General features: G+C 39.3%; 2 protein-coding genes across 7 annotated transcripts in view; one reads left to right on the top strand and one right to left on the bottom strand.

Moving 5' to 3' along the window:
• CLCN3 (chloride voltage-gated channel 3) overlaps nucleotides 1–18,471 on the top strand; it is a 61,578-nt gene extending 43,107 nt beyond the window's left edge. For 2 of the 6 annotated variants that reach the window (XM_082759690.1, XM_082759691.1), the window contains 8 exons: nucleotides 946–1,152; nucleotides 2,509–2,589; nucleotides 3,828–4,373; nucleotides 8,446–8,632; nucleotides 9,809–10,207; nucleotides 10,962–11,178; nucleotides 13,458–13,533; nucleotides 15,245–18,471. In XM_082759690.1, coding sequence (XP_082615816.1) covers nucleotides 946–1,152; nucleotides 2,509–2,589; nucleotides 3,828–4,373; nucleotides 8,446–8,632; nucleotides 9,809–10,207; nucleotides 10,962–11,178; nucleotides 13,458–13,533; nucleotides 15,245–15,403 — 1,872 coding nt within the window. In that variant the 3' untranslated portion in view covers nucleotides 15,404–18,471. Of the gene's footprint in view, nucleotides 1–945; nucleotides 1,153–2,508; nucleotides 2,590–3,827; nucleotides 4,374–8,445; nucleotides 8,633–9,808; nucleotides 10,208–10,961; nucleotides 11,179–13,457; nucleotides 13,534–15,244 lie in introns of those variants that run through there. The other 4 variants (XM_082759692.1, XM_082759693.1, XR_014317445.1 and 1 more) reach the window with 3 other exon arrangements.
• Nucleotides 18,472–19,874: 1,403 nt separating this feature from the next.
• Nucleotides 19,875–25,444, bottom strand: HPF1 (histone PARylation factor 1). Its single transcript, XM_082759694.1, has 9 exons — nucleotides 25,363–25,444; nucleotides 25,309–25,332; nucleotides 24,238–24,397; nucleotides 23,459–23,645; nucleotides 22,856–22,954; nucleotides 21,933–22,083; nucleotides 21,135–21,222; nucleotides 20,387–20,559; nucleotides 19,875–20,016 (listed from the first exon to the last, which is right to left on the bottom strand). Exons 1-9 carry the CDS (start codon nucleotides 25,408–25,410, stop codon nucleotides 19,885–19,887), a joined length of 1,062 nt encoding a protein of 353 aa, XP_082615820.1. The 5' UTR covers nucleotides 25,411–25,444; the 3' UTR covers nucleotides 19,875–19,884.
• Between the last annotated feature and the right edge of the window lie 1,583 nt (nucleotides 25,445–27,027).

Genomic DNA, 27,027 nt, shown 5'->3' with positions numbered 1-27,027 from the left:
CAGAATGTGGGTCGACAATCAACTCTCAAACCAAATTGTGTAGTATCCCTGGAAACTCATCTTTGTACAGTTGCTCTCTGCAACTATGCACAGAGTGTAGTGGGGGATGGGGGGGGACGACAAAGTAAAATTCTGGTCAGGCACATTTATTCACTCATTCTGTAAATATTTTCCATGTATTTGTAGTGCAGAGATTGAAGGAGAAATCCTGCCTTTGTGTAAGTCTCGAGTAGATCTGTGGTGTTACTCCAGAAAAGATTTCATCCTAAATTGGTCTCCAAATATAGATAACCTTTACTTTCTAGACACAGCTGGCCAGTGTTTTGTGCATGTCCTATTTATAGATGTGTTGTTCTTTGCTTCAATAGCTGTATTATTTTCTATATACAGGCATATTTGCAGTAATGTTACATTGTTAGGAAAAGTCAAGTCCTAGGAAAGTGAAAGACACTTTATAGTGAAGGAGGCTGATTTTTTCCATCTTTATGTCAACAAATCTTTTGCTGTATTTTTCTGTAGAAGGAAAAACAGGAAATACAGAAAAACAGAAAAGGGTGAAATTGATGCAAGGGTGAGATGTTGTAGTGTAGTGCAACGCGACAGTGTTTGCAGGTTTGTTTTTTCCTTCAGGAGTTTTCTGACTTTCACTTGATAATTTACATAATAAACCAGTGAATGTAGTCCTAGAAATCACTGCAGATACGTTTTCTGCTAAATGTAATTGATGATGTTGTTGTACATTATTGTTCTCTGTTGTACAGTAAGTTGCAAATGAAAAGCCTCTGGCAACCAGATGGGCTCTGTGTAGTAATCAGAATGATGCATGCTTTAATGTCTCACAAAGTTAGCCCTTTGAAAAGGCTGTTTTTGAAGTTACATGTCTAAAATGATAAAAGTAATTATTTACTGAAGAAAGTAGAATACAGTAGCATTTTTTTCTTCCAGATCAAAACTATTTTGAGTGGCTTCATCATCAGAGGTTATCTGGGAAAGTGGACTTTGATGATAAAAACCATCACTTTAGTCTTGGCTGTAGCATCGGGTTTGAGTTTAGGAAAGGAAGGTCCCTTGGTACATGTTGCCTGCTGCTGTGGGAATATTTTTTCCTACCTCTTTCCAAAGTACAGCACAAATGAAGCTAAAAAACGAGAGGTAAGTTTTTTGTAAAACCATTTCTAGAACATATTGATTTTCCATATATTTTGTTTAAAAGAAAAAAAAAAAAAGAGAGAGAAAATCCAAACACTGATTAGTTTAGAAGATATTTGTTCTCTCAGATTGTGTTTAGGCTTGAATTATCTATAGTTCTTTCTTGGATTAAAATCTATGCATTATCCCTAGCGTTCTCTAAGGCAAACTGTTTCCATGTCAGAACATTTCTGCATTTTTCCCATCTCAGTGATCATTCCATTTTTCCTTAAATTCTTTCTTCTTCTTCTTGACTCCATATTTTTCTAATCATCTCCAGTTGTGTGTGAGGACAGCAGAGGATTTCTGAACTCATGAACAAAGTACTCCTGGGAAAGGGTTGGTGACAACAGTGTTTTTGGCTCTTTACCTGTTTTGTGTTTTTTTGGCAGTAAGAGCCATACTATTGAAAACAAGTGTAATGGTAGTAAGTAGCAAGATGTAACATTGTTTTTAATTTAATAAAATCTCCATATAGTGAAATAAGAAAGTGTTTTCCCAGCTGTGCTGTAGTTCTCTCACTCTCAGCTTCCATGATTCTCGACGAAGACTGCACACTGTATAGGAAACTTGGATTCACTTCCAGTTTCAAAGCTGTGTATTCTTAAGTAAATAATTTCTTTTCCATGGTTTCGTTGTTAATCTCGAGTGTGATATTTCTTGGAGTTTCTCTGTGTGTTCTTCCACAGGTATGTAAGTGCTTCAGGTATCATTGTTCTTGCAAGGAACCTGTCTGATACTGTTACAATTAACATGCACTTTAACCAGCCTCGTGCATTAAATTTTACTCATCTGTGATGCTGCAGGACCATCCACTTCTTTGTTTCCTAATAATTTCTCTTTAATCTTAGTTCACCTTATGCCTTTTTTTTTTTTTTTTTTTTTTTTTTTATTGAGTGCAGATCTCCAGGACTGATTTAAAAACTGCATAGTCTGTCACAGATTTTTTTCTTTGCAATGAGTAATATTTACAGTAGCTGGACTTCTTTACTACTTATGTGTTCTGGTACAGGGAAAGCTTGCTACAATTTCTTAAAAAATTGCTATCAGCAGCTTCATATTGAACCACAGGCTTCTTTTGGGAGGGTGCCTGGAGGAGTGTACATGGCCTCATTGTGGCTGGTACCTCAGCAGCAGCTGCTGTGAGCGCTGGCCACATCTTAAAAGCATTCTGATACGCTCACCTGATGCATTTCTGTTACCAAGTCTGTGTCCTAGATAGAAACATAGAAGAAACTGGTAACTGTAATAAGATAGTGTCCTTCATTTTTAAAGCGTACCTCAGACTGTGAAAAATTCTTTATCTACTGTCTTTTCTAGGTGTTGTCAGCTGCTTCAGCAGCAGGAGTATCTGTAGCCTTTGGTGCCCCAATTGGTGGAGTCCTTTTCAGTCTGGAGGAGGTATGTCAAGAGATGGCATTAAAAGAAAAATGATTTAAAAATATGTTTTGGTATGAAAAATTTCAGATTCCTTTAAGCTGTGGAGTTCTTCCTAAGAGAGAAGTTATTTTAGGACCCACATTTCAAAATTATGAGTCCTGTTATAGGAAAACTTCTTAAGGTTTTTTTTTTTTCTTTTCTTTGGATCAATGTCAACTTTGCTTTATTTTCAAGTATATTTTTCTGGAGAATGGCTGGGTCAATAAGTACAGTTTACATAGAGAGAGGCACCAGTCTTTCATTCTATAAATGTATTCTAAAAAGTGAAAATTGTGGGACTTCTTTTTTCGTTTTGTAAGAGGCTTTAGAAATCTCTTTGACAGTTCTATGACAGTGCAGTTTTTAAAACATTTCTTCAAAGTTTCAGACACTAAACACAATTGAATACATTAACTATTAATAAAACAAATACACTATAATAAAACCATTGAGGCCATCAAACTATTTTCACTAAGAAAAGTTTCTTTTTAAATTAGTTTTCAGCATTTTTTGTTTCAAAAACATGTTATTTAGATCATTAACATTTTTTTAAGAAATCCTACATTAATGGTCTTCTAAAAATCTCAAAATTGAGTGGGAGGAAGGGGGAAAGAAGGAAAGTATACTTCCTTGTATAGTTTCCTCTGTATCATTAAGGGATTTTGAAGAATTACTTTGTTGAAAAACAAAACAGGCTGAGAAGAAAACTCAAAATTTCAATCCTTGTATGGGGCTTAAGTGTGAACTTGAATGTTGTATTTAAATTTGTATTGTTGTTGTTTTAATGATACTTTGTAAAAACACATCTGCCAGAAACCCTTCACTGTTGGCTGAAAGGAGGTGAAACGGTATTAGCAGGAAATTTGAGAGAACAGCTAATACCCAATCTGGTGTTTGTTGAATGCTTGGAAGAGATGCTTCTAAACAGAGAAGGTTTTAAGCATAAATGACTCTGTTTTTTCTTACGTCTTATGACAGCAGTGGTTTCAGTATTGCTTTAGTTCTTGAAACTGATCTAAGCATGAATTGTTTTAGAGCTTTATAAAGATGTAATGCATGCTGGAGCTCCAGTGCTCCAGGTGATTGGAATAATACTTATAAGACTTTTTTTCCTCAGTATGTATAACATGTGAGCAACAGAACTGTAATACATGCATGAAACAGTCTTTCCAGTGTTTTTAATTGGATCACTAACAATTCTCATGTATTGCCTTTTGCAGGTCAGTTATTATTTCCCCCTGAAAACTTTATGGAGATCATTTTTTGCTGCTTTAGTAGCTGCATTTGTTTTAAGGTCCATCAATCCTTTTGGTAATAGCCGCCTAGTTCTTTTTTATGTGGAATATCACACTCCTTGGTACCTATTTGAACTGCTTCCTTTTATTCTTCTGGGAGTATTTGGTGGGCTCTGGGGAGCATTTTTCATTCGAGCAAACATTGCATGGTGTCGTCGACGCAAATCTACAAAATTTGGGAAGTACCCTGTCCTGGAGGTTATTATTGTTGCAGCAATAACAGCTGTCATCGCATTTCCTAATCCATATACAAGGCTAAACACCAGTGAGCTTATTAAAGAGCTGTTCACAGACTGTGGGCCGTTAGAATCCTCCTCCCTCTGTGACTACAGAAATGATATGAATGCAAGCAAAATAGTAGATGATATTCCTGACCGCCCAGCAGGCACCGGAGTTTATTCAGCTATATGGCAGCTGTGTTTAGCACTCATATTTAAAATAATCATGACGGTCTTCACCTTTGGTATCAAGGTAAGTGTGAATGCTCTGGCTGCATCATCTGCTGCGATTATTTCATTACTGCCTTTCTCATTTTCCATCTCTCAAAGCTAGCATATTTATAGTTTTTTTTCATGTGTAGTTTTGGGTCTCATGGGGAAAAAAACAAAACCTTTTACTGTTGATTAATAAGCACGTCTTGTAGAAAATAACGTTAAGGTTCATTGAATTCAAACTAGCCCATTGTTTGTTCAGCAGAATAGAAATAGGTGCTAGATTTTATAGACAATAGTAATTGTGTGGGTGGAGGGCTGTATGGGCCTGACTGAACAGTGAGAGTGATTTTAAAATTTCTAAAAGCCAAGCTCAGCTGAGGTCAAACACGACCACTTGGGTTCCTTAGTACTGTCTCATGAAAAACAAAAAAGGCTGTATTTCTTGAACTATTGCATCTTTTGTACCTCCTCTCCTCACTTACCACATTAATGTAATTACTCCAGGCTAAAGGAGCTGATAATGATTTCTTTCCTGAAATTTCAAGTATTGCATGTCATGACTTCTTTTCATGTGACTGTACTGGAAATTTCTTTTCCATTACAAAACAATTATTTTTTTTGTCTTTCCTGGTCACTTCATCTATCAGTCCTTCAAGCTATTCTCAAACCAGTGGCTGCTTTCTGAGCAGCATGTTGTAACTGCCACGCCTTCACTGTTTGCTGACTTTTCAGGCTCCCTTTGTACTTTTTTCAGCTACATCAACATTAAATGTTTCTTAACACAAACACGACTTGCAGAATGTCTGCAAAGCAGGATTTGTGTTTAAACTAGCTCCATTTTCTGACAGTGTACCTTGCTATTCGATAATTGCATGTATAAGAAAACAACTTATTATGGGGGTGGTTGAACACTGGAATAGGTCATGCAGAGAAGTTATGGATCTCCATCGTTGGAGATGCTCAAGATGTAATTCGATGCAATCCTGGGCAACCGGCTGTAGTTGACCCTGCTTGAACCAGGACTAAGAAGGGAGTGGATATTGGGCTAGACAATCTGGAGAGCTCCTTTCCACCCCCAACCATTCTGTGATTGATAGAACAATATTTTCTTGTGTTTCTCACCTGTTGGTATTTGAGAATATGTTGCAGTCTGTTATTTGAAGTAATATTCCATATGTTGTTTGATGGGTAAGATAAATGTGTTGAGTATACGTGAAATGTTAGTCTTCCGTAAGTCAGAATTTCACCTATCATTCTACAGTTCTGTTGTGTAGAATTTCACTTATCTAGGGCTCTGCCTTTTTAGCATTACAACATTTATTGCCATGTAAGTATTATAACTTCAATTCTATCTCTTAGCATTCCTCTGTTCATGTGCATCTGTCCTTCTCATGGAGTTGTCAGCAAAGGATCACACTTAGTGTGTTAGAATTCACTCAGTCACAGAAAGGTAGAGCTTCCTTTTTATTTGGTTTTGGTTCCTTTTCTCATACCTTTAGCACTTGCAATCTGTTGTAAGAATACATTTACCACTTTACAAATAGGCAAGGATTTGTGCTGCAGTCACTGATGGGATCGTGCTACCTACATTTGTCTGAAGCTTTGAAGCATATGTCAGGTTAAAATGTCAGGCAGCATCTGGAGAAGGGAATGTCACTTGAATATAGTATTTATTCATGTTGTGAGCTTTATTTCTGTGAGAGGAAAGAAAAAGAGTCGGTCATGAAATCATTAAATCATGATTAAAATCCTCCGAATTCTCCAGGTCTGCTCCTGGAGCTGTAGCTATGTGCAAACACACAAGTTCTGCCCCTTCCCCTTGGGAGCTGATGGTCTGTGAGGTGAGCAAAGCGACGCAGCTGCCTGTGGGGTCTGGTGATTCCTGCTGCTTCTACTGCAATGGACAGGGATCGCCAGAAAGCTGATTGGCAGCACTTATTTTTCAGTCTTTAACATGGAACAACACTGCAAGAGTAAATAGATTGTATACATATGTAGAATATATGTGTATACTGGACTGTTTATTTTCAGTGGGCTTGTACCGCGTTTAATTGCTGATGATGAACAGTTTGGGATGGGATTGCAGCTTTTTTTCAGACCCGGACTGGTATCCAACTACACTGCTAAAGAAGTGGAAATTTGCACATACATCCTGATTCCTTGCTTGTTTCAAAGATGTTGCATGTGCCAGAGTATAAACCATTTTCTCTAATGGATACCTTCAGTTAGGCTGGCGTGCACTGGAAAAGGTAGTTGGGACAAGGTGGAACCTACTTGGTTTTCCTTGCTCTTTCTGTGTGAAGGTTGCTGTCCGCTTTGTGACGTGATTCTGAGGCTTGGGGAAAGGGATGCAACTGTGAAATTGTGATCAGTTAGACCTGTAACCATTATCCACTTGTGATGAAAAGAGGAGGTAGATGCAAAAAAGTGTATGTTAACAAAGAATAAGAAACCATCTTGATGCAGTTTCCATTTGGAGCCTGAATTTCTGTGGCATGCTCATGTAATAGACTAGGATCTAGGCAGTTTCAAAGATGTTTTCAGCTACTTTTAGGTTTGAAATGCTAGTTTTTTCAGGGTATAGTACCGTTCACAAAGAAATAATTTTAATCAGGAAAAATAATGTATTTTAACAATTAAAAAGGGGCTTAGAAGCACAATTGTGGGAAATAGTAGTAGTGGTGTAAATACATGATTTGGATATTATGCTAAAATGACAGCGTGGAATACTGTTGCTATCAGCACTGAAATAGGAGGTAATTCAGGAATGGGAATGAAGGATTAGTAAACCTTTCAACAAAACTCATGCAGCTGACTTTCAGACAGGCTTTAGTGTATTGATTTGTCCTTGGTTTGCATGTTAGAAATTATTTGCAACCATAAATATTGATAATATAATAATGTGAATAGGTTCTGAAATACACTTTGGCATCAGCTACTGGATTCCAGGGCAAAATCTCTAGTTTGGAATTGAATAATACTTAGATTTTGCAGCACTGCAGTGGAAAAAATAAATTATTGGTGTTTCCTATTATACCAGTAGTGCGATTTTGTAATGAAGTTATTTTGACAAGATGAGTTTAGGTTTGTTCAGACGCAAAGTAAGAATTTTACAATTTATGGTTAAGATTTGTACGTCAGCCATAGTGGAATGTATTTCTGATACCAACAGATGCTGCGCGGAGAAGCAGCAGGCTTTTCTGGTTTAATGATACATTTAGGTACAGTATGGTTTTTGTTTGTTTGTTTGTTTGTTTGTTTGTTTTTGCACAACAGTGGTTTCTCAGATGGACCCTCACTTTTCACTCTTGCTGCTACTGATACAAGCTTGCAGTAAGATTTCCCTAAACCATTCTGCTATGACAAGGCGATGTGGCCTTTCCAGGTTCTAGTTCATAACAGAAAAACAGATTAAATAACTAAAATTACAGCAGAAACATGCTTGTTGTTTTTTTATTTTTTTGTTATGTTTTAACAGTAATATTAACTGCTTTTTTTTTTTAACAGCAGTTTATCTGCTTCTTAGTGTACTTAGTGTTCTATATGCACTACTTCATATGGAGAATTGTGATATAGTAAGCAAAGCTTCTTTTATAATGACCTGTTTTGTTGGTCATCTGATTTATAGGAGCTGGGAAGCAACTTCTGAAGGCAATCCTGCTGTGTGCAAAGCTTGTTTAGTAAGTGAACGTTGGTTTAGAGGAACGTGAGGTATAATAAGGGAAATCAGAAATCAAAAAGTTTTCAGTACTAGTAGCATAGCTCAGACTGGGCAAACATATATTGGAAAGAATTGTGCTGTTAGCACTGAGAATATAGTCTGTGGTCCTGTATTGGTAATAGGTTTGTTCTTAAATGCAGTAAAATACAAAGTAAATGTGTTCATAAAATGGATTCAGCTAACTAAGTTCGTCAGAAGTATCAGTAGCATTGTGTGTGTGTTAAGTTTTACTAACCTTTTGATGTCAGTTTACGTGTTTTTAACAGTTTCAGTCTTTGCATTTCTCTTGGAGGGAAAAGGAAAGCAAACAACAGCACACCGATTCTAAAAAATATACATCAAATATGTTCCCTTCAGCATGACAGCAGTTCTTCTGTTTCCGTTGTAGGTTCCATCTGGGTTGTTTATACCTAGCATGGCAATTGGAGCCATAGCAGGAAGGATTGTGGGAATTGCAGTGGAGCAGCTGGCTTACTACCATCACGACTGGTTCATTTTCAAAGAATGGTGTGAAGTCGGAGCTGACTGCATTACACCTGGTCTTTATGCCATGGTTGGTGCTGCTGCATGCTTAGGTAATTAAATTGCAACACAATAGATGTCAGATGTTTTCTGTTACCAAAATAACAATGAAAAATAAAGGGAGGTATAAACATGGGCAGTATTGGAACATCTTCTCGTGTGGACTTCCCGCTCTTCAGAAGACTACACTTATCTACAGAAAACCATCAGATGCTTATGATCTGAAGAGCAACATGAAATTTTAATTGATTATATGATGAGAAATAGAATAATCTAAATAGTGGTGTTTGATGTCTCTTTGTGGCATCGATAGATGTCACTACAACTTCAGCCAGAAAACACGCTCTTGAAATGTATAGAGGACTTAAAGAGTCAAGTACTGTTGAAATTGTTATAAGGAGGTGATGTGATCCGCTGCCACTTCTGCATGAATTGTAACAAGTGTTCTTTAAATTCATAATGTAAATAAAGCTTTCAGAAGTGCCTAATGATTTGGGGAGTCTGGTTAGACATACTTTTAAGAAGTCTGATTTACGAAGTGATGAAAATCACCTTCACTTAAAGAGGCTGAAGTTGGGCACCTAAACTTAGAAGATTTCTGAAGGTCTTGTCCTAATTTAGTTACCTTAGAAGTTAAACTTAAAAGGTATTAGTACAGCTCTGCCAAAAGTAGTCTTCTTCCTGAAGGAAGAGTATTTGAGCAATCAAATGCACTAGAGGAATAAATGTAGTTCTTGGAGAGGCGTTTTTTTTATTAGTTCAACGAGAATCACTTTTGAATGTGTTGAAAGAAGGACCATGTGTTTTTATTGAATGAAAAAGATATGGTATCAGAAACCTTTGTGGAACAAACATCTTACTAATAAAAGAGAAATATAATCCATGTCTTGTCCCATTGTCAAGAAAGATTCAGTCAGCTCAGAATTCTTTTTAAGTTTTATGATTCAATAGCAGCATTAAATTCTTAATACTTTGGACAATCCAGCTGTTGAATTGCTAGTTGTTCCTTCCCTGCATTAGTACCATTCTGTTTCCAAATTATTGTCTTACTGGATCTCCTTATTTCTCAGTATTTTTAACTTTAAGATTGGCTTCAAAAAAGACATAATTCATAGTTTGCATGAAAGAACAACACAAAGTTATGTTTGCAGTTCTCAACAGGAAGACAGGAAAACTAAACTCAGTATTACTTGATTCTAGAATGTTAATGGCTACCATTTTTCTTGCAGGCGGCGTGACAAGGATGACTGTGTCCCTGGTAGTTATTGTCTTTGAACTAACAGGAGGGCTGGAATATATTGTGCCCCTAATGGCTGCAGTCATGACCAGTAAGTGGGTAGGAGATGCCTTTGGTAGGGAAGGCATCTATGAGGCGCACATCCGACTGAATGGATATCCCTTCTTGGATGCAAAGGAGGAGTTTACTCACACAACACTGGCTGCTGATGTAATGAGACCTCGAAGAAGTGATCCGCCGTTAGCAGTTCTGACGCAGGATAATATGACAGTTGAAGACATAGAAAACTTGATCAACGAAACCAGCTATAACGGTTTTCCTGTTATTATGTCAAAAGAATCACAGAGACTGGTGGGCTTTGCTTTAAGAAGAGATTTAACTATCGCAATAGGTAATTATCTTCCAATATTTTGTTGTTATATATTCTAATTGAAATGATTTTAAAGCTTAAAACTTGAATGATAGGACAAGGGGGAATGGTTTTAAACTAAAAGAGAGGAGATTTAGATTAATGTTAGGAGGAAATTCTTCTCTCAGAGGGTGGAACAGGCTGCCCAGAGAAGCTGTGGATGCCCCATCCCTGGAGGTGCTCAAGGCCAGGCTGGATGGGGCTTTGGGCAACCTCTGGTGGGAGGTGTCCCTGCCCATGGCAAGGGGTTGGAACTGGGTGGGCTTTAAGGTCCCTTCGCACCTGAGCTGTTCTACGATGATGATAATGACAGCATTTGTCATCATTACAGGGGGAAGCCATCAGTTGAGATGATAGGCTTTCTTTGTGACGGATTCTTCAGCAGCTGTGTGCTTACTGTATGATAGTTTTTAAGCATTTCCATCTCTCCACAGTAAATGCAAGTTAATTATTAGAGTGAGAGGGGTAGTAGCTGACATAGCTACCGAGTGCTGAGGGGCAGTAGCTACACCTGTATGGTAGATGGCTGCTGTGATTTCTGCATGAGTGCTTCTTGGTGATGAAGCAATGTTTATAGAAACACAACATCAGGATATCAGCATCTAGAGAATAACAATATCATAGCCTGGTAGTGTTGATTGAATTTTCTGTTTGTGCTAAATCATCTTTCTCCAAGAATGTAACATTTTTCTTCTTCTCCTGTCTTCCCCCCCCCCAACTCTCCTCTTTCTTAAAGAAAGTGCTAGAAAGAAGCAGGAAGGGATTGTTGGCAGTTCCAGGGTCTGTTTTGCCCAGCATACCCCATCGCTTCCAGCGGAAAGCCCTAGGCCTTTGAAGCTTAGAAGCATACTTGACATGAGCCCTTTCACCGTGACAGACCACACGCCCATGGAAATAGTGGTTGATATTTTCCGGAAGCTGGGTTTGAGGCAGTGCCTTGTAACACACAACGGGTGAGTAAAGTGGCAGCAATACTGTTCATTTAGTTAGACACGGTAATTTTCACTTCTAGGATCAAAGCTTTCATGGTATTTGGATCCATATAGTTGGTGCTGTATGTCAAGAAGGTGCTGTGCAGTGGCACTTCACTTAAATTCTCACTCTTCCCTTGTATTCCAACTAAGCAGGCAGTAGCTGTAAGTAGTTGTCTTAAGATGCTCTGAAAAAAACCTAGCTTTCATTCAGCAACAGTTTTGCGTGTGCAACTCACTTGTGGAGGAGACAGAATTTGTCCTACAGAAATTTAGTCTCATGTGAGGCAGCCTGTATTTCCTACTTGGGTGTGTTCTGTCAATATGAAGTACATCAGCTGTTGAGCTTACCTGGGCTCATGAGAAGCAAGGGAGAGAAAGGTCTGTTCGCTACCTCCTCTTCTAGAGTTTGGTAACGACAATTACCACCAGGCTATTAGATTTGAAATACTGAAAACTAAGTAACTGCCACTAGTTCTGAAACTTCAGCCTGCAATCTTTACTTCTGCACTTCAAAATACTTCAAGAAAGTAATCTCAAGATCTGGATGTTTGTAAATATGACTGTAGGGAGTTGTCATGTGATTACTATGAAATAAATTGGCCCTTGGCATAGAGACTGTGTTCTATGTTTAACATGTTCTATCTTTGAACATGTTTAAATGTTCATTAAAATTGTCTCTTATTTATTTCTTTTTTTATTACAAGATCTTTTTCTGAGTACTGTTCTACTTCAACATTCTGCTTTCCTGTATCACGGGTGTTAACCACTTGACACACAGTATTGCAGCTTCTGCCATAGTATCTTGCTTTCTCTCTAGCATGTCTTTTAAGTCACCTGAGAAGTGAAACGCTGTCGTTTAATCCACATTATTTAGGATCTATGTTCATGGGACAAAATCAAGAAACCTGAAATATGGGTGGGATTTTTTTTGCTTTGCTGTTGACTGCTGCTCTAAGTGGCAAATATTTAAATACTGCACTGATTTCCAAGTTTGTTTATTCAGGTGTATTTTAAAACAGATGCATTTTATATGTGCTTTTTTTCTTAAAAAATAGGAAATCAAATATATCAAATAAAAAATAGCTGTTTTCAGAAGTATAAGTAGCTCTTTAAAACCCTTCCTATGCGAGAGAAATGACATCGTGATCTGACACTTAGAAGTCAGTGCAGACATGCAATTATTCCTGTTTTGTGCAGAGAAATTTGAGTTGGTAAAACTTCAGTGATACATATTACGATCTTAAAGCTTCTGTTGTGGTTGAGTGCTCAAACGTTGACGTTGATGTCAAAATTGACTCTAAAGAAAGATGAGTCTTGTAAAGCTATGTCAAACTGTACTGCGAGTTCTTAATCAATTTATGATACGGTATCAGCAAGTATGGATGACTTTAAAAATTTGCCGTTTCGTGACACTCGTTATTTGTTGTCCTACTTCAGTTTACAAATTCGTGGTCTTCCATGAGTTTGTCATCCATTACAACAAGGTCAGCAAAGTACTCTGAGTGATACATAGTCATGTGGGTGTGGAGGACTATTAAATTTCGGCAAATTTCATGCAAATTGAGTAGACATGAAGACAGACATTAACTTACTGGTTCTGATCCAGTTACAAATAAGAACTGTGCAGAAATTGCTGAGATACAGATTTATATAAAGATGAACCTGATTCTTTCTAGCTGTGACCAGAACATCCATTCCAGGGAGTGGATTGATTTATACCATGGTGAATAAGAAATTTGTCTGTTCCTGGGGATGCCAAATAACGCTGCTTTGTAGTGCAGCTTCAAACCTCAATTGCTGTGACTTGACAGTTATTACTTTTGTTATTTAGTGTGGCTTGTTAAATACATGTACACATAATTGTCTGTAGTTGTGAGGAGAAAATAACAAGTAAACAAAAGGAAATAAAGTAGATTTTAGTTTCAGTGCCACTGAAATCAAAAGAGAGGTGAATTTGGGAGAAGGGATGAAGTACATGTATTCTTCCCTGACTTGTACCTGGTATGAGAAACATATTGCTCTGGGGTTGTTGAAGATTGAGCATTTTAGAAGACAGACAAAAAAGAAAAAAAAAAACACAACACAAGTCTGGGAAAGGGTGCTGACTTTCAAATCATTTTTCACTTAACTATCTCATTAGCTTTCTTGCAATCCATTTTATTTTTTAGTTTTGCTCTACTCTAAACCTTTTTCGTTATGACTAGAATTTTTTTATTTGATTTCACACACAGTTATTAGCATAACATGATCTGTTTCAGGATTGTCTTGGGGATCATCACAAAGAAGAACATATTAGAGCATCTCGAGCAACTAAAGCAGCACGTCGAACCCTTGGTGATTAGATATATCAGATCTCATAATTAGACACATTAGAAGTCAGGAAGCATGAAACTTGTGAACTGTTCAGTACTGTTATGACATCGGCTGAACAATGAAATCCTCCATTACTAAAAATTTGTATTAAAGAAACCATAACAGAAAACAGTATGCAAAATCCTTTTGTACAAATCAGGCTGTTAACTGTGGACGTACTGTTAGTCACAACATTAAAGGAAGGTAAACAATAGACTTTGATGTTTTGTTCTTCAGATCATGTAGATCCATCTAGTTGATCTTTTGATTTCCCTAGGTGGGAAAGCACACAGCTAGGAATACCTTTTTTCCTCATAATGTGAAATAAAAATTCTATATATGCTAATTTCTGATTCTGACAGCTTTAAATAGCTGCTAAATAGCAAAGTAACTATCGCATCTTTTGAGAAGCAAAGCCAAGTAAGTTTTTAATATATTGCAGCATTAGATCTTCTCTGTAATCCCCATTTATCAACATGATTTTTAGAAGTACTCTTATTTTCAAGTACAGTCCTGCAATTTTATACGAAGTCCTGTGATTCTGCTGCTGTTACCTACAGCAACTAATGTACTCCCTTTTATAAAGTCCAGTGAAATCCTAAGCCACTAAATGGTGTGCTAATACATTTACTATTTACTTCAGAATCTAGATACTGTTTTAACCACAATGTTGTGATCTAACCTTAGTTATGAGATAGACTTCTCTTAATTTGGATATGGGTTGCTCTGCAATAGCTGCATTTCTACTAAACCTACCCACCAAGTTTAGCTGCTTATGTGCAAAACATGCTAATTATGTTCTCATTTTATGCTAATATTTCACAAGTATTTCATGCGTCCTTTAATAAGAAAAAAATAAAGTACTAACCGGAATAACAAGGGCAGCGGCTCATTCATTCTGCTCTTTGCTTCTCCTGTGATATTACCCTTTTGGACAGTCTCTTCCTTTTTGATATTTCACAAAATTACAATTTAAAAAGCAATTAAGACCCCGTCATAAGAGCACAGTATCTAAATTTGAAAATGAAAACATACTTATTTTCTATTTATTTTCTAAAGCTGTGCACTCCAAAACCTAGTTAACCATTGATTATTTTGCAAAAGTTTTGTGGTGAATACAGTGTGCTCCTATGAACATATATTCTGTCTGAGCCAGTGCATCAGACTGGAAAGATCCCTGTGATTAAAAAAAAAAAAAAAAAAAAAAAAAAAAAGGAGTTCAATTTGCTATTAGGATATTTGGGCCATCAAGTGATACATCACTTCTGATGGCTAGGCGGGCACATTCATCCCTTTTGTAATGGGATCAATATCACTTCTTTTTCATACCTCTTTTTTCTTTGTCCCTCTTTTTTTACTTTTTTGTTGGCATATGCTAATCAAAATTTCATTTTTTTGTGGAAACAAAGTTAAACAAAAATTGTCATGGTCTCTACTTGTATTACTTGTATTTCATTAAAGTAGACTGCAGCTGTCAGAGACCATCCAATGTGGTGTCTCAGCATTGCTGTCTTTTAACAAACTGGTGGTTATTCACTATTTTGATTAATAAAATGTTTTCGTCTAAATAAGAAAATCAGGCTGTTTACTTTTGCTCTGTCCCTGTCAACAAAAAGGACTTGGCTACAGATGTTGTTCTGGTTTCTTATTTTCCTGCTTGGATTAACGTTGGTCTTCCGTTTGTCCTTTTCAGGCGCCTCCTTGGCATTATAACAAAAAAAGATATCCTCCGTCATATGGCCCAGACGGCAAACCAAGACCCCGCCTCAATAATGTTCAACTGAAACCCATAGCTGAGGAGAGAGAGGAAACTGAAGAGGAGGTTCATTTGTTGAATAGCACAACACTTTAGTCTGGGAGATACTTCTAAAATCAGAAACGAGAGCTGGGTTTTTGCGTAACAGTGCTGCTGGAAATCAGGAGTTGGTCTGGGGGAAGCTGTGGAGAGGAGGAAGGCTGATGGGAGCGTGCGAAGGGAGAGCTGCTGTCCTGCACTGGATGCGTCCCGAGGCGTCAGGTCTGCCATGATAGTGCAGTGGGAGAGCCGTGCGAGGTGGCGCAATTCTCCAGCCCCAGCCTGGTACTTCAGCATTGAAGAGATGTGTTCTTAGTCCCTGTTTCTGGAGGGATCATTCCGAATTGAGCCATCTTATGGAGACTGAAAGGTCTTGCCCTTTTTACCACTGAAAACTGTTGTGTTAACTCATGAAATGTATAATTATTACACGTCACCTTTCTACATTCCAGAAGAGCTTTATTTCTCTCTCTCCTGAGCCGTAACAAAGCCTCTTTAAAATTGGTGTGCCCTTTTGAAGCAGTTGTTTCTCATATTGAGATGTACTGTGAGTTACTGAGGTTGGATCACAAGAAGGGAGGTTTTTCTTGTGCCATTAAACGTGTAAGTTTGTACATCATTAAATGCTTGGGGCAGTACAGATCCACTGCAACAAAAACAGATGGAACAGGTAATACCTTGCAAGAACCATGCGAGACATCTTTCAGCCCATGCGCTGTGATAATGAGAAAAATGAAACGTGAAACGAGAATTTCAGAGAAAAATACTGTTTTTGCTGCAGAAAATATCAATAATGTGACCTGGTCTTATGCAATTTTTGTATTATTGAAAACACTAGGATATATACCAATGTTGTGCAGTATAAGGAAGAGTACTGCTATCTACTAGTTAAGAGCTGGAACAATTCTGTATACGTGTATCTGGTAAAAATTGCATGCTACAACACTGGAGATATTTTTTCCCCCCTGTAAAATTTGAGACTGCTCATTTTTATTTTTTCTTCTCCACAAAAGATGTTCCACTGCTGACATGGTAGGAAGAAATGTAACTCATAACTTGCACTAAATGTATATTATTTTTCTTGAAGTTTTACCATTCTTTATTTATATTTTTATGAATTAAAAAATCTATTAAATACAAATCAGTTAATATCTCACATAACTAATTACCTTTTTAATGTGATTTTATAGAATAATTCACAATCCTCTCTGAGTAATGGAGGATTAGCAAATGTTTACAACTAGATGAAGGGTTTAAACAAAATGGTTTCTTTATGATCCAACATGCATATAAGATCATTTTCAAATGTAACTTTCACTGCCGTTACTTTTTGAGCAGATAACTGGAACAGTAATAGTAGAAATATTATTAAAAGAAATAAAACTTCAGGGTTTTAAAAATAATAAAAAGCAACTATACGTATTAGATTGCTTTTGACTTTTTTCCAAGTATATAAAGCTATAAATTATATGTAGCCACTGAAGATGAGCGGCAGGGCAGAATCAAATCCAGTACTTGAAAGTTTGGAAGGACTTCAAAGTTGAGCAGCAACACACAGGGCGGCAGCAGGTGAACTGACCAATTCCTAACATCCTAACTTTTCTTTCGGTCACCAATTAATTTGTTTCAGTCATTTTTTCAAACTGTCACAAACACATGCGGACACAAAGGCCATGTGCCATAGGTGAAGCAGGGAGGAAAAACCTTAAGAAATATGGCGTAGAGAATCGTGTTTTACAGTATGTGGCTAGATAAAATTTCCTTATTAACAATTATGACCACAGGACTCCAAAGGTTGAGATGGTTAATGCCTAAATTCTTGGGCATCTCTAATGCAATTGTCACAGTTACCTCAAACATCTTTTTTCAGCAAAGTACTCAGCATGACTTCATCGTAAAGCAAGGTAATGTCCTGAAACAACACTCTAGTATTGTTGGCAAGCTCCAAAAAAATGTCAGTGTTTAAAGTGCTTTGCTGAATTTTTGCCTATTTTCAGAGTATAAAACTGCCATCCACTCGATCTCATCTCCTGCAGTAACTGGAACCAGTAGAAAGTGTAATGTGCCAGTGGGCTCAGTGTGATCAGCGCCTGTACGAAGAGCAGCTTTGGAGCTGAAATGGAATCCGGCTGTGTTGAGGCTGTTGGGTTGCAGCAACAGGCTGTATTCTGCCAAGCAAAGCCAATGCCAGGGGTTCAGCATTTGTTCTGGTACGTTGGGTGAACCTGCAGAAACTTTACGAAGAGCAGGGTTTGGCCCCTATACAGAAGGCAGCTCTGGAAGCTGTCAGTGATGCTGATCTGTTATCTTTGTGTGTTTTTTTTTTGTTTGTTTTTTTTTCTCTCTATAGTGGAAGAATATAAATGCACTACATGTATAAAAAGTTGCTTTAAATCAGTTTGGAACCTCTGCCATTTCTGATGTTTTCCTCATCCTAAAACACTGCTGTGTATGTACTGTATTAATTTGCACCTGATTCTACAGACTGTACTGTCTGAATTAAAATACAGTTCACACCCCTGCTGTGTTTTATAATTTCAGTATGGATCCCAAGTGCTGCATATAAATTGTTTATCCTTTAATGTTCTCGGCTGCTAAGCTTTCCCTATTGACATTTTAAATGTCCCTGGTAAACATGCATTAGAAATTCTGATACTGAAGTATGTGTGCCTCTGCTGTTCAACAAAATTTTTCTAATGTAAAACTTCCAGCGCCTTACTCAAGTTCCTAATTCGAAAAAAATGTGGATGGGAGGGTGAAAGTGTCAGCATTATTATTTTTAAATCAATCAGTTACTGGTTCATGAAGAATGCATACTTTGTTAATCTGTGATGTTGCCTAGAGCTGTATTTAATATTGATCTTAATGTTTTTATTTATAATAGTGTGGTAGAGCTGCATATCATTACAGTAAAAATTATGATTACTGTGATGATTTAAACAAACATTAAAAACTTCTGTATGACCATTTATTACTTTGTCATGTTTTCTCAGTATTTGTGTTGATTTTTGCATTTAATTTTCCTGGAACAAAATGAACAGCTAGGAATTTTTAATATCAAATTAGTAAAAATTAAAACTTTCTGAAACATACTTTCAAATTTGCTTCAATTATGTAATTGTAGAGTAGCTGGCTTCCCAATTTGAAAATGGGTGGTGCTTTTATTGTATAAAAGACAGAATTATGTAGTTGCTGCACTGTGCATTTTTAGCCCTCTTTTTTTTCCTTTTTTTTCAAAAAAAAAAAAAAAAAAAAGTAGGGTGAAGTTAGACATCTCTTGCTGACATATTCATGATGTACACGCACTTGAGTATTTCTTCGGTTGTGGTTACAGTTATTAAGCTCTAATTGAGAAGAACAGATAAAACTGGAAAATCCATAAATCTTCACTTTTTCCAGAGCTAATACTTAAATATGTGAAAGGTGAATACTTGTGTGATTTACAGGGTGTTAATATGAAAATCTGTGTGGAACCTGGAAAGAGGAGGGAGGGGGGAGGAGAGATGGATTTTTGAGACTCTGCTTTTTACGTGTAAAGCTGAATTGAGTGCCCATGAAAAAGTTTATGTATGTGTGTGTGCTTGTTTGAATAAACAGAACATGATGACTGAAAGGGGAGGGGTGTCACAGGAGCAGATGTTTTCTACAGAAGTAGATGAAATACGTGACTGAGAACTGAAAATAGCTTTCTGAATTAAAATTTGAGATAGGCTTTTGCTGTTTGCTGAACTAAAATGAATTATATAGTAGTAATTTATGCAGGAAGGGAGCTTTGGAAGTACAGTCATTTGCTAGAAGAAGGGACAATGCTGAAATTTGAGTATATGGTGCTAGGGGCTGATGCTCTTTGTCAGAAGTACTGTCAGCAGCAGTTATGATGAACAAAGGACTGCGAACGGTCACTCCACTACGGCTGGGCTTGGTGCTTGGCTAAGAGAAAGTGTTTTTGTTGGTTTCTCATGTTATTGTAAGCAATAACCTGAGACTAAAGCTGTGCAGTAAAAGGGAAGAAGAGCACCTGACCAATGATGATAATTAATATGCATCTTCTGCAAAGGTCACTTTGTATTAAGAAGTTCAGATTAGTGAAAGTAGTGGAAAACCGCACCGAAGCTAGGAAACCACACTGCAGGTAGGAAAGGCAATGCAGTTTTTCCCTTGTAACACTACGTGCTGATTTTCTAAATCCCGTTTCTTGCTAAATCAGCCCCATCCAGACGAGCGTCAGTCAGTGCTGTGTCGTTACCGCCAAGGGGCAGCCTGCTTCGCCCAACTTGGTGCACGCGGTGGGCAGCATCCAAGGACGCGGTGGCAGCGGCCTGCGGCCGGGCAGCGCCTCCCGGCGCGGCTCTGTCCCTGCGGGGCGAGCTCCCCGGCCCCCCTTAGCGGCCCTACGCGCGCTGCCCCCAACCCGTCCCGTGCCGCAGCGGCTCCCGGCGAGGTGCCCGCGCAGAGTGATGGAGGCGGTGTTGTGCAAGCAACCTTTACTCGGCCCGGCACCGCCCCGCGCCCCGCCCCGCCCCGCCCCGCGCCGCCCGTCAGGGCTCCAGCTGGTCCAGGCGCTCGTCCCGCCGCTGCGCCAGGTGCGCCTCGATGATCCGGGCGAAGAGGCCCCTCCGCAGCAGGCCGTAGGCGAGCGGCAGCAGCTGCGCCACCGTCTTGTGGAAGTACTGCGCGACAGGGAGACAACGGCCGCCGTCAGCGCCGCCACAAGCGCGCCCGCCCCGCCACCGCCCGCCCGCCCCGCGCTGCAGCATACAGCGCCTGCCGCACCCCCGCGGGACCGGCCCTGCGCACAGCCCGGCTACCGCCCGCACCAGCCCCCGCCGCTCCCGCAGGGGAAGCAGCTTGAGGCGCGCTGTGCCTGCGGCTAGGCGACCAGGCACAACACGGGCATTTACGCTGGCTCCTCGGCACCAGGAGCCCGGCTCCGGTCAGAACGGGAATGGGGCTCTCCAGGGCTACAGCCCAGTGGCCCCCAGTGCTGTTAGAACTGCACATAAGCCTCGCGTTGTGAAGCGCGGTGGCTGTAGTACTTACATGCGACCCGTAGCAGAACAGGTCCATACCCAGCTCGTATCCCATCCCGTAGTCGCACTCGTCGTTAGCAAACTGCACAAAGGTGAGCATTTCTTGGATGGGGGCAAACGCTTTCAGTCTCTCTTCGTCAGTAGGAGCATCAACAATGGCCTTACATATTTTTTTAAGATTAGCTGCGAAAATAAAAGCAGAAATACTTCAATGCTTAAATTAAGAAACATATTGCATGGAAGCAGCTTCTGCCAAAGGTGTACCTGCAGGTCACATTCAGGTACAAGCTGCTGGTGAAAAAGCTCCCCCCTTCCCTTTGCAGCTCATTCTTACCCCATGCCCATCCATCTCAGTTCCCCACACAGAGATGGGCATTCATGTGTTGAACTTCCATCAAGGAACTAATTCTGGTTACCACAACACCAGAAGAGTAGGGGGAACAAGAAATAAACCCACAAATCCCTGAATGTACATCAGTTCTTTGAATCTACTTCCTGCATGGCTGTGCAGTAGCATGAACTACTACTTTAGGAATTATTATTTCATATTTAGTATGTCTCTTTGATTCTCATCTGGTTTACTTAAATAAAACAAACTTATTTGCTCAAGTTTCATAGTTAAAACATCTCCCCTTTAGTCCCAGCTGCTCGTATTCTTCAGGCAGAAAACATGAATGCAGTTTACTTTTGCAAAGCAGGTATATGACTGGAGACTGTCTACTAACAGAGCAGAAGAATATGGTGAACAAGATCTTTACCGTTTGTTTCAGGAAGTTCTCTGTATCCAACATCATTTTTGTCTACAGGAACAACCAGGCCAGCTCCGTGAAATGCTTTGGCCACCACCTAAATAAAGAGCCAGGAAATCGAACGTAGTACTGTAAGTCAACACCGTGACATAAAACCACTCACATCACTAAACAACATCAACACCTGGCTGCTGGTGGCCAACCCAAATACAGTGTCTAGGCTCAAGGACACCAACTTGAAGTATACAGCAATTATTTTTAAGCACTGAAGTTTCAGATAACCAGAAACTCCAGTGAGGTTCTGAAATCTAGGACTGCTTGTAGTCATCTGTATATTTTGCGCATTTTACTACATTTGTTCCATCCCCGCTGCCATAATTACTTCTAATAGGTTATGGAAACAAATACTCATCATCCTTAATGTTACTCTTTCTCATAGATCCAACCCAACCGTTTACATGGACCTTCACTATGAGGCAGTCTTTTCCATGCTCCCCATTTGTTTTAGACTATTTCTGCTATTTTTTTTCTTTATTTTAACGCCTTACTTGGCAAGCTATGGTGTAGAAGAGTAAAGTGTTTTGATTTAATCCCATTATTTGGAACACATTTGTACTGATCTTCCCTCTCCTGAAGTTTTATAGAAAGAGATTTGGATATTCCTAAATGAGGCTTCTTTACTGAATAGAAGGATTCCCAAAAAAAAAAAAAAAAAGGAAAAAAAGAGAAAAAAGAAAAACCAGGTAAGTAAATGAAAAAACAGTTTAACAGAACTTAGTTCTCTCCAGTGGATCAGTAAAGTCATACTTTCTTATCTCTCTGTTTCATCTTCATGGTTTTTTGTTCCAGAGAATAACCCAATTCTTTTGCTGTTCTTGTTAGTTTTTCATCTATCTCTTTCAAAACAGCACTTTTCTTTTTATCAGTCACTTCCTTAATTTTTTTTGACAAAAATAATCTGTAAACAGAAGAAACATGTCTTAAAAGAGCTAAACAGAAAACAAACAAATGAATAGCCTTCAATCACTAAACCTCCAAATCTTATAATGAAGATTAGCAGTGAAGGATTTATTTATACACGGACTTAGGAATGCAAGCCTCTCAACAACAAGCACCACAGAAAGCAAAGCTTGGCACAGAAAGTACTCTGGCCTTTTCTATCTGTGTTTGCATTACAAAGCAGTTTGTGCTATCTGCAGGTGCTGAAGATTCTCACAAACTCAGTTGCTGTTGTTCATCCGTCTATATGAAGAATTTAGTTTACTGCTTCAGTGACTTACACGCTCTTTGTCATCCAAGTCATGCACATAAATACATATTGATGAGTTTCATTGTGGGCCTTTCAAAACAAATGTCATCATTTAACTCTGCACTTCACACGGGTTGTTTGCGGAAACTTTTCTTCAGTCTGCTTTCACTTATTGGCATGCATCTGTCCTTAGAGAGCTTTCCATTTTTAATTGACAGGCCATGAAATAGAAGTATTCACACCTCTGTTGTTTACGTTCATGATGCAGGACCACATAAAGCTTAATGCATCATATGGAATTATATATTCATATAAATGCTACCCTGCCCCAGCTCAGAAACAGGGCTTGTTGTTACTCTCTATATAATGCGTTTTTACATATGCAAGAAAGACATAGCTGCATTATTTCCTCTCACATCTCCTGATTAACAGTTTCTTTTCTATAGTACTTTTTACAAATAAAAGTAAATATGAACCTTACTTGACTGCAGCAAATACATTGTCACCAACTGGAGTAATCAGACAGTTCTTCTTAGCTTCATTTGCACCAACCCACACTGGAAGCTCATCTGGCACATCCCTGTTTTTGAAAAAGTACATACAAATATTCAAGCTGTGTCCATTTCTCCTATTTCAAAGTGAAATTAGTTTGCCTACTCGCCATGCTGACATCTCCTTCAGAGACCTTACAAAAGCAACATTAGGTCTAAAACGTTAGAACCTTAAAGTATGCCTTTGAAAAGAGCTCATATCAATAATCACACAGAGAATGCATACTCCCCTTATTTTATCATGCTTTGAAGTATTATGGCTAGAGATAAAACTAACCAGAAGGTGCTCTGGAGGGATGTAGGGGTGAGTTTAATAAACATTTAAATCTAGTCTTCAACTCCAACATCTTTGACCTTATTTTATTAAAGGTATCAACCCATGTGTTAATATTCTGTTACATTAGAGAGACATTTATTTGACATTTATTTTAATGTATACATTTCATTCTCAAATCCTGTGTCATGGAAAACATGGAGGAGAAAAAGTAACACACAACTGTTATCATAACAAGAGCATATATTAAATTAAATACCTGAAATATCCCATGTGATACTGTGTTTTGCTATCCCCGACAAGTATAGTCTGGAATTCTGGGGGATCATAGAAGAATCTCCAATGAAGATTGAAGTTCACATCTGTTAATTTTGCTTTTTTGTGTTTTCCAGCTAGAATGTCATATGGTCCAACCAGTGTAAGTCCAACACTTGACACAAGTGCATCTGAAAAGCAGAGCACGAATTGTTTTACTTTCTGGCTGGTGCACAGCTAAACCAAGACACTCCTCTGTCACTCACCTACCAAAAATGTCCATAAATCCAGTCACACGTACTGTTTACCAGACAAGGAAAGTTGAGATGTTCTTTTGTTTAATCAGCTTTCATTCAAAAGTTAGGTTATTAAGAGTTAACTTATTATACTTTTCATTGGAAAATAAAGTGGCATTTCTAGAGCACCTTGAGACCTCATATTCTGTTATATAATAACTTTTAGGGAGTTGAAGTCTGAGTTGATACGAGCAAACTTTAATTCAATATTTAATATTTTAAATGTGCCTACAAGAAAGGCAGATTTAGATAACATTTAATCCTTTACGTGCCACAGTTTAATTATATTTCAGAAAGCTTGAAGTAGACTGACATCTTTGTGATTATCTCCAGTATTCTTGTTTATACTCATGTAAATATCTTGCCATCTGAGCTGCAAACTGAAGCAGCATGAGAATGCATCTGACAGCCTCCAGTTTGCCTACCTTCAGGCTGTTTTTTCTGAAGTTTAGAAAAGACAAAAAATAAATAAAATCCAAAAACCTACCACTTGGTTTCTCAGGATCTAGTTCTTCACAAAACTTCCAAAACTGGTAGAAGTCTTCTGGTAGCCTAAGCTGGTAGCACGTTTCTGCTTCTTGACGAAGAGCATCAGGTATATCTGCCTGATCTGACCTTCTCTTCTTGACATCCCCATTTTTTTCACACTGCAGATAGGGAAAGAAAAGTTAATCTCATTGCTTCCTGCCAGTTCCACTGAAGAGCTTTACAAAGCCTCTGTATTAATAGAAAAACAACGACCAAGACCACAAGTCGGGCCTGTTATTTAGAACAGCCTATATACAGATTAGAACATCTACTTTGCATGGAGACCCTTAGGAGTGTTATAACAAGCGTTAGAATTTGTTATCCCCAACAAGTTCTTAATATGTACAAAATAGCAAAGCACTACTTTGATATCAGTGCGTCCATGTGCTCTAAAGAAGCTCCTTTATGAGTTCATCAAACAAAGGACTAAGCAATCTTAATCTAAATTCGGCATTATGTTAAAATGGCAGTTTTTAGCCACACAGCAGCCTGCTTCTAGGGAACTCCCATCACACAAACACTTAGAAGCAGGGACACAATTTTGTCATGCCTGGTTAAACAACTTAAATCCTCTGAGTCTTTACTACCTGTGCCACTCTGCTAGTCCCAGTCTGAGCTGGTGCAGTTTACAGCCTAACATTTTAGATGCAGCCAAAAGTTTAAGTTGCTGTAAAAAAAATAAATAATAAATAAATAGAAGATGTAAGGTGAACCAAAACGGGCGTGGAAATGCTCCCTCCAGGCACACACCGCTGCAGCAGTAAGCCTAGGGGGGGGCTTTAGAGCATCATCCCTGTGATGCCCTACAAACCGGCAGGAAGCTGAGCGCTACCGAGCAAGTGCCGAATAAACACGCCAGCGCCACTGCCCTGCTCCGGCGGTACACCCGGCTCCCCGCCCGCCCCGACGCGGGCCTAGGGGCTCCCGGCGGCCGCCCGCAGCGCAGCGCCCCCCCCTCAGCCCGGGGGCCGCGCGCCAACCGCCACCCAACGGCCGCCAACGGCCGCGCCGCGCGCCCGCCAACCGCCACCTGCTCGCCAACCGCCGCCTCCGCCTCCGCCTCCGCCGCCGCCGCCTCCGCCGCCGCCGCCGCCGCCGCCCCGCGCGGCCGCCGCTTGCCGCCCCCTGTCATGCTCCCGCCGGCCGCATCCCCGCGCGGCGCGCCCCGCCCCTTCCGAGGTCGCGCGCCGCGGCCCCGCGCGTGCGCACGCCCCGCCCGCCGTTAAACGGCCGGGAGGGGGCTTGAGGGAGGGAGGGGGGGGGTTGCAGGCGGTGGCGTGGTGTTGAGGAGCTGTGCGACCTGGCGTTAGTTTTGTACTACATTGGTGTTAGTGATGCAGGTGACACAAAAGCTTAGTAATATTAAGTCTGGCCGCAACATTCACTATTAGAAGTTACAGAGTGTGTTACAGGAAGCTTGATCCTGACTGAGGATGTTTCCCAAGTGTAAACGTAGCTAGGTACTTCACAGAAAGCACACGTTGATACCGTAGAGTATCAGGGACAATCAGGGACAAAGTCTCCTCCTTCAGCTGGGAAAATTGTTTAAATCCTCATACGTACTGAATTACTTTCTGAAATCCTGCACACACAAGGAAGGAATATTAAATTCCAAATTTGAAGCTCATTTAAGGGATGGATTATGTTTCATAACCTGAGGTTAAGCAGAATCAAGATGCAAAAGCTCGCTAACAAGCCACAAACCTAATTTTCTTATGGGAAGTGTAAGGAGTGCTGCCCTGAGGTTTCTAATGTGTTTTTCTGTGTTTTCTAATATTAGTCTCACTGTTGCTTCTTAATTTCCAGAATAGCAGACCCTAAGTGTAGTGTAAGTGTGATGAAAGGGCACCTGAAGGAATGGGGTTTTCCTCAGTAGCCTGGTGGAGGTGACTGAATTCTTAATTCTTAGGAGAATAAGGCTGCCCCCCCCCCCCCCAAAAATAAATAAATAAATAAATAAATAAATAAGGGGGATATCCAATATATACCGTAGTTCAGCTTACTGGAATTCATACCTCATGCAACAAATTGATTCAGTGACACCTCAGGCACTGATATTTCCCATTTCAGCATTAAATCTAATGATGAGTACTAAGTTCTATCACCCTTTACTATTTCAGGATTGGCTTTTTTCCCATTGGAGGTGAGGTTAATTAAGGAATTAGCTGTGAGTAATTAGTTATTAAAAAAGGCAAAGAAATTTGAAGAACCAAGACAAAGTATCTTAATATAGGATTGGGCAGGTTGATGGCCTTGTGTACAGTATAGCTCCTTTAGGAGGTAGCCTTAAGGAACTAATTAATCCCTTAATTAACCTCACCTCCAAACCCGTAGCTTTGCAGTGACTTTTCAAGCCCTCCTCTTCCCGGTTTTTATTGAAATAAACGCTTCAAGTAATCATTTTCAGTTCCATGAGTAGAATTTTACTAAGTTGAATGCAAGAGCTACATGAGAGGGATAGCTTGAACTATAGCTTATAGTCTCAAGTGTGTATTCCTGCCACATTAATCTTCTGCTACATAACAAAGGAATGAAATCATTGTGAAGGCTTTTATATACTGAGTCAAGAAGAACATAGAACCTTTTCACAGGTGGAAAACTCTGAAAAATTTTTGTCAGTTTGACATCTTGTCTTTTTGACATTTGCCTCTTATGATATCTGGCATTCCAGCATTGCGAGAGGAGTAGTAGAGGTGTGAAGTGACCTTACAGTGGATCCATTTTAGATATGCCCGTATCTCACAAAGCA

This window comes from Aythya marila (genome assembly GCF_965140915.1).
Source record: "Aythya marila genome assembly, chromosome: 4".
Taxonomy (NCBI): Eukaryota; Metazoa; Chordata; class Aves; order Anseriformes; family Anatidae; genus Aythya; species Aythya marila.
This window is presented reverse-complemented; position numbering and strand designations above follow the sequence as displayed.

Excerpts from the sequence above, each read along its gene's own strand:
- HPF1 (XM_082759694.1), bottom strand. The coding sequence starts at position 25,410 with ATGACAGGGGGCGGCAAGCGGCGGCCGCGCGGGGCGGCGGCGGCGGCG. Across the intron at positions 24,398-25,308 it reads AGGCGGCGGTTGGCGAGCAG|TGTGAAAAAAATGGGGATGT; the intron begins GTGGCGGTTGGC and ends CCCTATCTGCAG. Across the intron at positions 20,560-21,134 it reads AGAACTTCCTGAAACAAACG|CTAATCTTAAAAAAATATGT; the intron begins GTAAAGATCTTG and ends TTATTTTCGCAG.